General features: G+C 35.8%; 1 protein-coding gene across 1 annotated transcript in view; it reads left to right on the top strand.

Moving 5' to 3' along the window:
* gigyf1a (GRB10 interacting GYF protein 1a) overlaps positions 1–14,795 on the top strand; it is a 36,097-nt gene extending 21,302 nt beyond the window's left edge. Inside the window, exons 13-26 of the mRNA XM_073836331.1 lie at positions 266–425; positions 529–743; positions 2,489–2,592; positions 2,670–2,770; positions 2,858–2,928; positions 3,013–3,138; positions 4,017–4,205; positions 5,063–5,235; positions 5,829–5,989; positions 6,249–6,412; positions 6,534–6,581; positions 6,674–6,818; positions 8,301–11,816; positions 13,484–14,795. Coding sequence (XP_073692432.1) covers positions 266–425; positions 529–743; positions 2,489–2,592; positions 2,670–2,770; positions 2,858–2,928; positions 3,013–3,138; positions 4,017–4,205; positions 5,063–5,235; positions 5,829–5,989; positions 6,249–6,412; positions 6,534–6,581; positions 6,674–6,818; positions 8,301–8,368 — 1,725 coding nt within the window. The 3' untranslated portion in view covers positions 8,369–11,816; positions 13,484–14,795. The remainder of the gene's footprint in view (positions 1–265; positions 426–528; positions 744–2,488; positions 2,593–2,669; positions 2,771–2,857; positions 2,929–3,012; positions 3,139–4,016; positions 4,206–5,062; positions 5,236–5,828; positions 5,990–6,248; positions 6,413–6,533; positions 6,582–6,673; positions 6,819–8,300; positions 11,817–13,483) is intronic.
* The last annotated feature ends 1,081 nt before the right edge of the window (positions 14,796–15,876 follow it).

The following is a 15,876-nucleotide window of genomic DNA, read 5'->3' as shown; positions in this document are numbered from 1 at the left end:
TTTCCTCAAAAAAAAAAAACAATTTCTTTTCGACTGAAGATAGAAAGACATGAACATCTTGGATGACAAGGGGGTGAGTAAATCATCTGTGAATTTTTGTTCTGGAAGTGAACTTTTCATTTAATATATGAACGGTACAGTTTTAATGAAATAAATGCTACAAAAAGTGTAGAACATGTTTCCAATTTAGGTAAATTACGTTGTTTATTGCACACGTTCTTTCTTTGAGTGGAAAAGAGTTTTTGATGGTGATTTATGTGTGTAGGAGGCAGAGAAGATGGTGGCAGCGCTCCAAGACACATCTCTAGAGGAAGAGTGCTTCACCCAGGCTCTTCAGGAGAGCAGAAACACAGCCTCTGCTCTTCCTCTCTCCCATGACTCGGCCATGAAATGGTTTTACAAAGACCCGCAAGGAGAGATTCAGGGTACGCACGCATTCTCTCATAGGAGGTCAACTCATGCATATGGAGCAGTGCTTTGAGTATAGTCCGTTAATACCTCCTCTTTTGTCTGTTCTGTCTCTCTCAGGTCCTTTCAGTACAGTAGAGATGTGTGAATGGTTTCAGGCGGGGTATTTCGCCATGAACCTGCTTGTTAAACGTGGTTGTGATGAGGGATTTCAGCCGCTGGGGGAAGTCATTAAGATGTGGGGGCGTGTGCCTTTCGCCCCTGGCCCTTCCCCTCCGCCCCTCTTGGTGAGGAATCAAGCCCAGCTTCGCCCTCACCCACCCCGGGGGGCAATAGTGAGTCTCTGGGTGGAAGGGTGAATGTTTGGGCGTTATATTCCATGGGGTTATTTGCAGTCTACGGAGTTTGTTGTCCATTAGTTTTTGTTTGAATTCAAATGGGATTAAGCGTGTTTGTAAACGTGTGTCTGTCTGTCTCTGTGTGTATTTGTCTACATTTGCATATGTGTTCGTGTGAAATGTGTGCAGGCTGTCTTAAAGTATTCAAATCTTACTTCAAAATGTAAAACTAAACATTTTATAATTTGCAAAACAAAAACAGTCTAGTGTCTGTGTAGGTCCTAAATTTCTTTACTGAAATGCTTTTTTTTATACTTTTATATAAAATTATTTGTATTATTAAAATTTGTATTTTATTTTTTTTATTTTACAGTACAATAATATTACTTCTTTGGAACATTAACAAATGTAAATGCAAATCTTACAAATCATTCTGGATTGTTATAATGTGAAATTTTGCAGTGTAAATTTGGCTATAGACTCCATTTATCATATTAATTAAGGGCCCTATGCAATTGGTTTTATTTTTTTCCCAAATTTTTTTCTTTTTTTTTTTCTGTTTTTATTTTTCTGCACTTCATTTTATTCAAATTATGAAACATATACAATTTAACAGCAATTTAGTAAAAATTATACAAAAATCTAATTTTTAGGGCCCTAAGAAATATTCTATTTTATGATTTTTTTTTTTTTTTGGTAATCAAATGAAGGCATAAAACATTAATATATTTTTTCTTGTAATCCAATGAAATTTATTTTGCAAACAAAGTACTGTTAAAAAATGGAAGAAAAATTGCGTGATTATGCTTTTAAAAAGTTTGAATAATTATTTTAGTAGTAATAGTGGTATTGTTTATACACTGCCGTTTAAAAGTTATGTCTTTTAAAGAAGTTTCTTATGCTCATCAATGCTGCAATAATTTAATCAAAAATATAGAAAAAAGCAGCAATATTGTGAAATATTATTGCGAGTTAAAATAATAGTTTTCTATTTTAATATACTTTAAAGTATAATTTATTTCTGTGATGCAATGCTGAATTTCTGAACTAAAACAAATGAAAAGTTAAGAAAGATTTCAATTTAAATGCTGTGCTTTTACACTTTTATTCATTAAAGAATCCTGAAAAAGTATCACAGGTTCCAAAAAATATTAAGCGGCACAACTGTTTCCAACGTTGATAATAAATCAGCATATTAGAGTGATATCTGATGTATCACGTGACACTGAAAATTGGAGTAATGATGCTGAAAATTCAGGTTTGCATCACAGAAATAAATTATATATAAAGTATATTAAAATACAAAAACGTTTTTTTTTTTAAATGTAATAATATTTTACGATATTATAGTTATTTTCTGTATTTTTGGTAAGTAAAAGCAGCCTTGATGAGCAGAAGAGGTTCCTTTATAAACATCAGAAATCTTGCTGATCCTAAACTTTTGCAGTGTAGGTAAATACCATGAAGCTAAAAAAAATACTCTTAAGCCATTTTAGAATAGATAAATTTAAATTAAAAAAAGAACCATCAGGATGGAATAAATATTATCATCTTTAATTTATTTATATTGGTGTTTTTACAATTTGCATTAACATCTTGATGTCTTAAATATAATTTCTTTAAACATGGATATCTTGTGCTTATGCATATCTCAAGAGTTTCTCTCTCATGAATAAATGCATGTATTTGAACTCTCTGTTCTGGTTTAATGTGTGTTATTGAACACTCTCTGTGTCTTTCAGGGTAATATGGATCAGGAGCGGCTGAAGAAGCAGCAGGAATTAGCTGCTGCCACGGCTCTTTACCAGCAACTCCAGCAACAGCAGCTGTTCCAGCTCATCAACAGGTGAGTTCGTGTTTGTCTTTTTGCAGTGTCACTTAGTACATTTCATGCATTACAAGGTTTGTTTTTTGTGTGTGTAGGTGTGGAGAGCAGGGTATGATGCCTTCGTTAAACAGGTCGATGTCAGTGCCAGATACAGGGTCCATGTGGGACATGCATACCTCAGCCTCACAGCCATCGGGTACACACAAAAACACTTGCTTTTTTTCCTTCACACTTGCATCTGAAAATAAATGAACTTTGTTTTTTTTTTTTTTTCCTTGAGCAGGCGGTGAGGCCAATCTATGGGACTTAATGAATTCTTCATCTCAGGGTCCAATTCTAGAACAGCTTCAGAAGGTAAGAGTTGCTGCTGATGGCCTCTGCTGGTGATCTGAGGAAATGCACCAGACTCATACTCCTCTTCTCATTGCATTGTTTCAGCTACAAGACAGAAGAGAAGCTGAACTCAGGGCCAAGCGTGAGGAAGAGGAAAGAAAAAGGAGAGATGAAAAAAGGCGAGAAGAACAGAAAAGGAGAGAGGAGGAGGAGCTTTATAGGCGCAAACAGGTATTACAGCCTTGTGTTATTTATTTATTGATTGATTTATTTTATAAATGCATTTGATGCTAATGATCCAGCACATAAATCTATTTACAGTTGAGGTCAAAAGTTTACATACATTTTGCAGAATCAAATCAAATAATCAAAATTATTTTACCAAAATAAGAGGTATCATACAAAATGCATGTTGTTTTTTTATTTAGTACTGACCTGAATAAGGTACTTCACATAAAAGATATAGATCGATATAGTCCACAAGAGTTGAATTTATAAAAATGTCCTTGTTTAAAAAAAAGTTTGATTCTTAATACCGTGTTGTTACCTGAATCATCCACAGCTTAGTTTTTTGTTTAATGATAGTTATTCATGAGTCTAGTGAGTTAGTCATGAAGTCCCACAAATTCTTTGGTTTTTCAGCTTTTTTGTGTAAAATGAGAATGCTAAAAAAAACTAAAGAATTTTTGGAACCTGAGGGATTTTTCTGAAGAACAGCAGGAAGTTTAACTGTTCAGGACAAACAAGGGACCCATGAAAAACTATCAATAAACAAAAAACACAGCTGTGGATCATTCAGGTAATAACACAATATTAAGAATCAATTATTATTTTTTTATAAATTCAACTATTTTCTTTTTTTATTAAATGTCTTCTATGTGAAATATCTTATTCAGGTCAGTACTAAATAAAAACATGCCGTTTGTATGATCCCTCTTTTTTTTTAAATGCTTAACATTTTGCAGATTCTGCAAGGTGTATGTAAATGTTTGACCTCAACTGTATACACTGTATATTCAAATAGAAGTTATTTTAAATTTGAATATTGTATCATTTTCTCTCATACACTCAATTTCATTCTTCATATCTTGGTTTTTCTTTTCTCCCAGCAGCAGGATTTGCTGATGAAGTTGCTCCAGCAGGCTCCTCGTCAGGGTTCCTCAAGCTCTGGGTCGAGCTGGAGCGGAGGATCCATCCCTGGGCTGGGAAAGCAGACCAAGCCCCTCAACCTTCTGGATGTCCAGCAGGAGGCTGAAAGAATGCACAAACAACAGCACAGAGTCCAGCAGCAGCAGAGGGTAAGGCACCCACATATACACTATATTGCCAAAAGTATTGGGACACCGCCTTCTAATAAACAGGTTTGACTACTTTAGTAATTTCCATGAGTACAAATCTTAATGTTTAATTTTATAGCAACAATTTGGACAATGCCTCTGTGCATAAGGCAAGGTTCAATTAGAAATGATTGATTCATTCAGTGTGGAAGAACTTGACTGATCTGCATAAAGCCAAGTCCTAAACACCTCTGGTGTGACTTTAAATGCAGCCCTTGAGCTAAAAACTCATCACCAAGCACTAATGACTTGTACATATGGGTACAGTAATTTTAAACACTTCAAAAACTGTTGCAACAGAGATGGAAATACAATTTTTAAATACATTAATTATGTTTCCATATTTGTTTTGGAGGTGCCTTTTTCTGTTCTAAAGAAGGGGTGTCCCAATACTTTTGTCCATGTAGTGCATGTACAAGTCATTGGTGTTTGGTGATGAGTTTTTGTCTCAAGGTCTGCATTTAAAGTCACACCAGAGGTGTTCAGCTAAGATTAGGACTTAGCTTTCTGCAGACCAGTCAAGTTCTTCCACACTGACTGAATCAATCATTTCTATTTGAACTCAAAGGCATTGTCATGTTAGAATAGAAAATGGTCCTGTCCAAACTGTTGCTATAAAATTAGAAGCACACAATTCAATTAGAATCAAATCATTATATGCTTAAACATTAAGATGTGTACTCATGGAAATGACTACGGTAGTCAAACCTGTTCATTAGAAGGGGGTGTCCCAATACTTTTGGCAATATAGTGTATAAACATCACTGGTTTGTAGTCCATTGAAAAAAATAAATAAATATGGATGCCTCGCTTCACAGTGGGGTGATGCCTCTTCGTTGTGGGGAGGTGCTGGATCTTTGGATGGAAAGGTTGGTGGCAGTGGCAGCCCCTCTGGAGGAGGAATGGGAGTCTGGGACGAAGCCCTCAAAAACCAGAGCGCACTTCGAAACAACATGGGGCTGAAGAACAGCCGGAGCAGTCCATCACTGAGGTACGCACACAAAAAAAACACATGCTAACAGCTTTTCACTGGCATATAACAATATCTAGATGGATATAACAAAAAACTTTAAGGGATAGTTTACCCAAAAATGAAATTTCTGTCATGTGTTGTTTCAAACCTGTAAGACCTTTGTTCATCTTCGGAACACAAAAGAAGATATTTTTGATGAAATCAGAGCTTTCTGACCCTGCATTGAAAGCAGCGTGACTGACACATGGACTAGTTATTATTTATAAATGTTCTTACTACCTTTCTGGGCTTTGAACGTGGTAGCTGCGTTGCTGTCTATGCAGGGTCAAAAAGCTCTCGGATTTCATCAAAAATATCTTCATTTGTGCTCCAAAGTGCTTACAGGTTTGGAACAACATGAGAGTGAGTAATTAATGACAGAATTTTCATTTTTAGGTGAACTATTCCTTAAGCAACGGTTTTTAACTGATAATACTAATAAGAAATGTTTCTCATATCATTAAAAAAAAAATCTAAAAAGTAAATTAAACTAGGATTTGAACCTATGACCTTGGTGTTGCTGGCACTATACACGTGTTTGTTCTAGCTAAACCATTTTTGTGTTTCTACAGTGAGCAGTATATGATAAGAGGCCGTAAACGCACTGAGGAGGAGGACCGGCTGTTGAAACTCCTGCAGGGGATGAAGTCTCAGGACGGCTTCACCACCTGGTGTGAACAGATGCTGCATGCGCTCAACACCTCCGCCAATAACTCCTCTTCTTCCCAGGATGGTAAGACATCTCTCTTTTAGGATTTGCACACACCAGCTTTTGTCTCATTTGGGTCACGTTGTATTAAAAAATAATCTGCAATACAAATTCTCTTTTGACAACATCTGCTCTTGCTGACAATTTTGGTGGAAAGTAATTTAGACTCGTCCCTCAGCTTGTAAAAACAAACAGAAGACATGTGCGCAGTAAACACACACTTATTAGCCTAGCAGGCCCGAGAGTTTCCAAGCAAAATGTAAGAGTGTGTTTGTGTTCACAGTGCCTACCATTGTGGCGTACCTGAAGGAGGTGGAGTCCCCGTATGAGGTGTTAAACTTTATCTGCTCCTACCTGGGCGACACTGTCGAAGCCAAAGAGTTTGCCAGACAGTTCCTGGAGCGCCGTGCCAAACAGAAAGCTAACCACCAGAGACAGCAGCAGCAGGTGTGTGTGACAGGACGGTATAAAGTCATTGTGTGTGTGTGTGTGTGTGTGTGTGTGTGTGTGTGTGTGTGTGTGTGTGTGTTTGCCTACTGCTAATACAAATCTGGGTCCTCTTTTATAGCTCTCCAAAGAGATGGCTGGACTTAGCATGAACAACTTCCCTCTGCAGGTATGAGTTGCAACCCATTGACAGTGTATATTTCCATGATTGGCAGAACCAAGATTTTCCAAGAATTTGCCTCTCATTCTCACATTCTTTAGGATTCTGTACGAGGAATGAACCCCAGTGCCCTGCAGTCAATGTTCCAGGCAGTGCATTCTGGGAAGGGGGGTGTGGTCTATGATCAGGCAACAAAGCTGAAGAAGAAACAGCCCATGATGCTGCACTCTGACCCAAGCATCTTAGGTAACCTATTTTTCTCTTGTACATACAGTATGACCAGAGTAGTATAAGTCTTGAACAGATGACTTATTTTTATTGAATCAAAACAACCATGTAGCACAACCAGTGTAGTCCAACTAGTCCGACAACTATTTTGTGAACGTGAAAAACAATGACATACTTTTTAACAAATTAAATGCATACAGCTTAGAACTTTGTGTTTTGTACTTAAGGCTTGTGACACTTTAATGGCATTATTTGATTGTGGAATCTTTTTTTTATATATTAAATATATATAAAAAAAAAATTAGTCTTAGTCAAGACTTTTAAATTAGTCTTAGACCTGTGTCAAATGTACTTTTTAGTTATCATATTTAGTCAACCTTGTCCTATATTTTTTTTTTTTTTTTTTTTAGTCAAGTTTTGTCGACTAACCCCGTTTCAGAGACAAGGCTTAAACCTAGTCCTAGACTAAAATGTAAATCTGAAGAAACTTACACTGACTGATCTTAAAATACATCAGTGCCTTTGTTTTGTCTCAAGGTCCACACCAGAAATATTTTTTCTAAGCATGTTTATAAAAATTACTTAAATGTCCGAATTGAACTATGGCCTAATCCTGGCTTAGTCTAAGCCATGTCTCTGAAACTGGGCCTATATGTCTGACCTTTTTAGTCTAGTTTTAGTCAATGAAAAAAAATTTTGTTGAAAATTATAATTGTTGTTGTTAACAGAGCTTAAACTAAGACAGGTGTAAGCCATAGTTCAAAAGTAATTTTTATAAACGTGCCTTAAAAAAAAAACATTACTGGAGTGGATCTTGAGACAAACCAAAGGCACTGATATATTTTAAGATCAGTCAGTGCAAGTTTCTTTCAGTTGAAACACCTCAGACTTATATTTTAATATGGGACTAGGCTTAAAGGAGTAGTTCACTTTCGGAACAAAAATTTACAGATAATGTACCCACTAGGGCTGTGCAATAAATCGCATGCGATTGTCATGCGTATCTCATCAGTAAAGCCGGTTCTGTGATTAGTAGTAAATCTCCATCATGTGCGTTCAGATGGCGCGGTATTTAAAACACTAAGCCGTAGATCACTGAAAAGCTACGCAATATCGCGTTCAAAATCGAATGCGATTCATCTGCGTTTTTGAACGCGATATTGTGTAGCTTTTCAGTGATCTATGGCTCAGTGTTTTAAATACCGCGCCATCTGAACGCACATGATGGAGATTTAATCACAGAACCGGCTTTACTGATGAGATACGCATGACAATCGCATGCGATTTATTGCACAGCCCTAGTGGGTACATTATCTGTACATTTTTGTTCTGCAAGTGAGCTACTACTTTAAGGGAGTGCTTTCTTGGCTATGTATAGTGCATTCAAAGTTTCGCTTTTAAAAAATAGTTTAAAAACCACTGCTTTAGAGAACCTCTACAACCCCTTTCTACTGTTTTTGAAGTTTAATTTGTCTCTCTTTCTCTCTGTCTGTATTTTAGGGTACTCATTCCATAATGGCCCTGATCGGTATGGTCTAAACGAGATGGAGATGGTCGAGGATTACTGAATCCACAGCAATAGCTACACGAGGCCTTTAAACCCGCGGGTCCACCTAATCAGACTCCGCAAGTCGAATGTGCACTGCTTTGAGGGAGAGGGGTTTGGGGATAAGCCAGGAGTAAGGTATCAGTTTAGGGGTGGGTGGGTTTTGCGCTGGGAATAGAAGAATGTAATTCAACAGGGAAGGGAACAGGTGTGAACTTATTTTTGTGTGTGTGTGTGTGTGTGTGTGTGTGTGTGTGTGTGTGTGTGTTCGGGGGACGGGGGGTGATAAAGTTCTGGCACTTACAGCATTAAGCACCTTACACTCAGACTAATGCACTTTATTAAGATAGAGGTTTTTTTCCTTTTTCTTTTTTCGAGAAGATTTACTTGTATATTTATGTGGTATGGCTTCAGAAATATTACCACATATATATATATACCGTGTGTGTGTGTGTGTTAAATCAGAACTGGAGTTTGTGCTGGGAGGAAATGGTGGCGATTGGGGGACCATTGTGTGTTTTTAGTTCAGACATTATCAGAAAAACAAATCCTCTCTTTAAAGACAAACACTGTTGTTTTTTTTATATACATATATATATAAAGTTTCTATTAAAAAAGGTAAAGCTATTATAAAAAACTTTGATTATAAAACTTGAAGATTTGCACTCACATAAAATGCAAGTTAAAAAGAAAAAAAAAAAATGTTAGATAAAATAGAGATGAATATTTTTGTGATCGTGTGCCTGTGTGTGTATGTCTATACACACGTTTGTTTGAGAGCGTGTGCGCGTTTAAAACATACCAGTCTGCACAATGTATTTTTTTTAATCGCTTACTTGGACGTATGATCAAAAGAGGCCATTTCGTCATTCAGAGTGATTTTTTTTCCTTTTTTTTTGTATTCTATGAACCGAATGTGTGAATGTGAATGCTTGTGTACAGGAGGAACTGTGTGTATTACTCCTCTTGTAAACGTGCAGCATGTAAGCAAACAAACGAATGAATGAAAGACAGAGAGAGGGGGGCAACGGCACAACACATCCTCTTTCACCAGCCCTTCAATTCCCCAACAAAGAAAGACCTCTAGATTCAAACACAAAAGCTTTAGCCCATTTTACGCCAACCAGCACTCTTAGTTATGGTGGGGAGCGCAAGAGACGTCTTTTCCTGCCTCCGCTGCCTCATCTTTGCCTCTGTGAGGTTTCAGAACATGTCATTAGCATTGTTTTGTTTGTGTGTTGTGAAGAGCTCAATCTTGTATACCTTTAGGAAATGGTTACTTGTGGTACGTACGTTGCATTGCGTGTGCGTGCGTGTGTGTTTGTGGTTTTTTTCTGTCCCCACATGTGTGCCTAAGAACTAAAGGGCGAATGATTAGACTTCATTGCTGCCATTGAGACATTATTTTTTAGCAAAGGGGCGTGGCTTCCTTCGGAAGGCTCCGCCCCCACATGCCTCCCATGCTTATGAACCAAGAGCCTATCTCTGTACAGTTCTATTGTAGCCTGGGGATGCTTGGATGAAAGAAATGTTTGATATTTGGAGGATGTGACCTAACATTGCCTTTCTGTCCACTCTCTTGCTCTCGAGTGACTGAGGTTTTGACTCTTTCTGGCTGAAAAAAAAAAAAAACGATCGCAACAAACTGTGCAAGTGCACTCGGCGGTGCACAAAATGTTTGTATATTTTGTTACTTGTTCATTGTTGTTGTTGTCGACGACAATGATGGTGATTTATTTTTTCTTTTAATGTTATATATGATTATATATGAATCTATAAACAAAGTATTGGACTACAAAGGAAGAGCACTTGGGGCTGCTACTTTTTTTGTTCGTTTTGGAAATTTTCCTTGGATTTTTTTTTTTTTTTAGTTGCCACCATGTGAAGTGCATTTGTGTACTTTTTTCTTTCCTTCTTAAAAAAAAAAAAAATGTTGAATGTATTCCAAAAATGTAACGGTGTAGATGGAGTTGCTCAACACAGGATGATCAGGAACGAAATCGAAAGTCGTTCACGAAAGGCTACCACAAAAACACACTGCCTCTACAATCCTGTTCATACAGACTTTGACTATGAAAATGAGAACTTAAAAAAGATATTCTATTCCATACTGGAGTTTTGGTTGTTTACAAACCGCACAGACATTTGTGGGTGCTTTTTCCCCCCTTTATTTTTGTGGTGATTGAATATGCGATTCTGCAGTTGAGAATCATTTTGTTCGGGGGACTTTAATGGCATGACGTCAGCCCCTTCCTTTGCATGTGGATATGAGCGCAGCCTATGTACCTTGCTGACTGAAACAAACTTGGATCGCTGGAACGCAAGTCATGGAATTACATCAAAGATTTCTTCGTGTACCTTTATCTTACGGACAGGGTGTGTTTTTAAGAATCAAAAGGCGACCATATTTTGTTTACCGAACTTCTGTTCTTTTGTTTACCTTTGACTAATCTTTGTATGGAATCGATTTGTTCATCAAGACAGAAGAAATGCTTTATGTACCTGGAAAGAAGGCAAAAATCAAGACAGCACAGATGACCTCTTGGTACTGTAAGATGCATAGTGAATGCTTTAACATTTTTTCCCTTTTACCCAATCATTTTTTTGGCTTGTGGATTAGTTTGGATGGACATATCTGTGATGGATGTTGATGAGAAGAACAAGAAAAGAACATAATGTATGACCTCAGTTCTGCCAGATAATTCCTTGGACAGTGTGAACGTGTTTTATTATTTTTGTATTTCTTTTTTTGTGTGCGTGTGTGTGTCATGGGGTGTCATGGCCATCATCTTCATAAAGATAACAAAGGGACTAGCACTGCCCTGATACCCTCACTATGCACTTTTCAATTGCTCAAAACTGTGAGGAACTTTCACTTGGGCTTGGAGAGCGACGACAGAACGCAAGATGCCCGCTTTCTGTCAGCAGATGGACGCTTGGAGAGTTTTTGACGCCCTTGCATGAGACTCTTTCTCCTTATGGTGGTTGCACCACCATGTAAGCTTTACCGTAAATGGATAAGGGAAGCTTCGGACACATTGGGACTTGTGGAAAAATCCTTGGAATTTTTCCCATGGAGGATTTTTCGCCGAACAATGTTGATATTTAAGACTATTCGAACAGTCTCCAAACTTGGTTACAATGTGGAGATTCAGAACAGATTCACTTAACAGTGTTCTCCGTTATGTAAAAAGGATTAAACCGCTCGGTCCAGGGTGCTAGCCAACGCAATTTCTTTTTTTTCTTTTATTTTTTGTGGACTGGAATTGATTATTTCATTGATGACTGAAAGACTTAAAAAAAAAAAAAAAAAAAAAAAACAGCAAAAAAAAGACTGGAGGACTTTTTTTTTGGTATATTGGAGATAAAGAATCAATAAGCTCCATCAGCTCTACCGCCACCTGCTGTCTGCATGGCTGAAGTTCACCTTTGGCTTGAAGTGGTTGCTGCACTACAAGACCATCTGTTTGGTAATGAACACTATTCATTTATTCATTCATTTGTTTGGTTATATTTGGGATTAGTAAGATTTTAAATGTTTTTTTTTAAATAATTATCATGCTCAAAGTTCCATTTGTTTGATAAAAAATACAGCGATATCATGCAATATTGTTGTAATTTAAAATAACAGCTTTCTTTTTTAATATACTTTTAAAATATAATTTATTTCTGTGATACAAAGCTGAATTTTCATTATCCATTACTCCAGTCTTCAGAGTCACACGATTCTCATTCTAATATACTGATTTATTATCAATACTGGATTGTTTTGGGGATTCTTTGGTGAATTAAACATTAAAAAGAACAGCATTTATTTAAAATAAAAATATTTTTTAGCAATATACACTACCATTCAGAAAGCATTATTATGCTGATTTATTATCAATGTTTGGAACCTGTGATGCTTTTTTCAGGATTCTTTGATGAATAAAAGTTAAAAAGAACAGCTTTTATTTAAAATAGACGTCTTTTCTAACAAAATAAGTCTTTACTATCAGTTTCTATCAATTTAACACATCCCTGCTGAATAAATGTATTATTTTCATTCAAAGAAAGAAAGAAAAAAATCACTCACCCCAAATATTACATGCATATATATTACAGTATATATTTCTATTTTAAATAAATGCTGTTCTTTTTCATGTTTTATTCATCAGAGAATCCTGAAAAAAGTATCACAGGCCAAAAAAATATTAAGCGGCAAAACTATTTCCAACATTGATGATATATCAGCATATTAGAATGATTTCTGAAGAATCGTGACACTAAAAACTGGAGTAATGATGCAGAAAATTCAGCTTTGGATCACACGAATAAATTCTATTTTAAAGTATATTAAAATAGACAACTGCTGTTTTAAATTGCAATAATATTTCAGAATATTGCTGTATTTTTAATCAAATAAATGCAGCCTTGATGAGCAGAAAAGACTTCTTTAAAAAAATCTTACTGATCCTGAAACTTTTGAACACCAGTGTGTGTTAATTCATTCATTGTTTTATTCATTTATTTGTTGATTTTCCTTCCCCTATTCCTTCCAAAAGTAATACTTGAGCTACTTTAGGTTAAGGTTTGTGACAAGAAATGACTTGGTAACTACCAGAACATCATAGAAAGAAAAGAAAAAATCTATTTAAAATACAAAAAAAAAAATATATATTAGAAATACAAGTACAGTCAAACTAAATATTATTCAGACACCTTTAACATTTCACATTATCACATTATCACAGTTTGTTCGCTGTAGTTCAGAAAATGGTAAAAAATGACAAACTCAAGAGTTAAACTCTCAGAACAAATTCATTTTTATAATGTCATAACTTTGATGGAAATATATGTAACAAAACATGGTCAAGTCAAAGTGTTAAATCAAATTTTTGGTTATCAATTTTACTGGTAGTCCACTGTATGAAGAATATTTGGGTATAATATATCACAGTTTATTTTGCTACTAGTTTCCTGGTTTTTCCCACTAGTAAAAAAAATATCAAAAATGCTATCTGGTGTCTGAATAATTTTTGGTTTGGCTCTACATTTAAAAAAAAAAAAAAAAAAAAAGCATTAGATCTACTCTCCTTTTTTTTTTCCTAAATAACGTGATAAATAATTCCTTCCTCCTTTTCTCTGTTTTCCTTAGATCTTTGCTGTTCCAGATCTTCAGATGAAGACGAAGGCTCTCCAGCGCTTCGTGTCGCATCTCCATCTCCTGTTAATTCCTGTCCTCGTCCTTCAGAGAACGATCCCAAGGTCAGGAATTTCAAACAGCACATGACATGATGACTGCATGACGAGAACTAAAAGCCCAGGAAGAAGTGGAGGGCTGCAGCTTCATCGCACCATATTCGGACTACTCAGAGGAACGCGTTTCCTCGCTAGGAGGAGGGAGTGAACTGTGAATGCTGGAACAGCGAACTATGAGATCTCAAACCTGCACAGAATAGTTCTGCTCGAGTGCAGCCAGAGTTAAACACCGCACACACATAATAACTGAAATACACCTGCATACACGTCCAAAAAGAATCGTTTTTGATCACTCACTGATGCTTAACACAATTCCACTACACTTCATCTCTGGCTGCCATGTAAATAATGTATAGAACCCTAACCCTTTTCCCTTTATCTGTTGGGTTTCAGGTTTGATTTTTTTTTCTTTTCTTTCTTCTCTTTTATGACATGCCTTAACAGTTGAGTTTTGCCTATTAAGGCACACTTAAGATGTGTAAAACAAAAAAAGTGTTAACAGTCAGCGAGGCTAGCTCTGGGACAATAGTGTGTGATTTTATTTAAGAAACCCTTGAAACATTGTTTATGAAGCTGCGAAATAATTTAGAGTACATTTACAAATGATCCCCACACAGATCTATAACATTTTCAATATTGCAGGAAAAACTGTTGTCAAATCTTTCCATTTTTGATCTCAAAATAGTACTTTTACTAACACATGCTTGAGTGTCAGCTTCAGCTGTTCTTGAGCGAAAGATCAGAAAGATAGTGACACGTGCATCACCTCCACCAATAAATCCCATCCTGAGTATGGTATTGCCCTTTTAAGATGATTAATTGTCTAATGTTGCAGGTCAGATTAAACGAGAGATGCCTGATGTCTTTACTCGTATGCAAAAATCTGTTTTAAAATGTTAATGATGATACAAATACATGTTTCTTCTATTTATTGATTCAGTGTGTGAAGCAACAATACTGTATTGACTCTCACAGAGCTGTGTGTTCATTTTAAAGCGATCAGTTGAATAACAGCGACATTGGCTGATTCGAAATCATGAGATCTTATACTAGTCATCCGTGCTATCACACACATCTGAGGTGGATTGATTCAACAATTCAAGAAAGGTCATAAGAAACCATTTTGACAGTAATGTTTGAATATTCATTATGTAAATAGTTTTTGGGGTTTCTGGTTTGAAGAAAAACAATAAATACTTCAGAATGAAGCGCTTGTGTGAGCTTTGGTTTTTTCGCTTTTTAGATTTGGACAGAAATACAAAAATGCTTAGGATAAAACTGAGGCCTAGATCTAATGTCAGTGTATATAATATTAAGCATTGTTCAAAAGAACTTTCAGCTTCTGTTTTCAATACTTTAACTTTTCTTTTTCTTTTTTTCCAATTACGAAAGTATTGATAAAATTATAATTAAATATGACGTTTGAAATACTGTTTAAGGAAAAGTTCACTTGCAGAATGACAATTTCCTGATAATTTACTCACCCCCATGTCATCCAAGAGGTTTTTTTTTTTGAAGAAAAAATTTCAGGATTTTTCTTCATATATTAGACTTCAACTGTGGCTAACAAGTTAAAGGTCCAAATTGTGGTCAAAAGAAACCAATTTGACAATGTTTGAATATTCATTATGTAAATAGTTTTTGGGGTTTCTGGTTTGTTTGAAGAAAAACATTTCAAAATGAAGCACTTGTGTGAGCTTTGTTTTTTTTCCACTATTTAGACTTTGACAATAAAGGAAAGCTTTGGAGACCTAGATCTAATGTCAGTGTATATAATATTAAACATTTTTCAAAAGATTTTTCGATTTCTGTTTTCAATACTTTTGCTTTTGAAGAGTTATAGAAATACTGATAAAAATAGAATTAAATACAATGTTTATAATACTGTTAAAGGATTAGTTCACTTTCTACAATGAAAATTTCCTGATAATTTACTCACCCCCATGTCATCTAAGAGGTTCATGTCTTTCCTTCTTCAGTCGTGAAGAAATTAAGTTTTTTGAAGAAAACATTTCAGGATTTTTCTTCATATATTAGACTTTAGTGGTGGCTAACAAGTTAAAGGTCCAAATTGGCGTTTCAGTGCAGCATCAAAGAACTCTACACAATCCCAGCCAAGGAAAAATAAAAAAATGCATATAATTTTTAACTACAAATGCTTGATGCATGCACTTTTAGTTCTTCGTCAGTGTACTTTGGTTAAAAAAAGTAGGGTAGGGCTAAAAAAAAAAAACGTCTAAACTCAACATCTCAGTTTCTTCTCCAACTTCAAAATTGTCAGACATCGTT

The sequence above is a fragment of the Garra rufa genome, chromosome 3 (genome assembly GCF_049309525.1).
Source record: "Garra rufa chromosome 3, GarRuf1.0, whole genome shotgun sequence".
NCBI classification, from domain to species: Eukaryota; Metazoa; Chordata; class Actinopteri; order Cypriniformes; family Cyprinidae; genus Garra; species Garra rufa.
The sequence above is the reverse complement of the archived record's forward strand: the minus strand, read 5'-3'. Positions and strand labels throughout refer to the sequence as shown.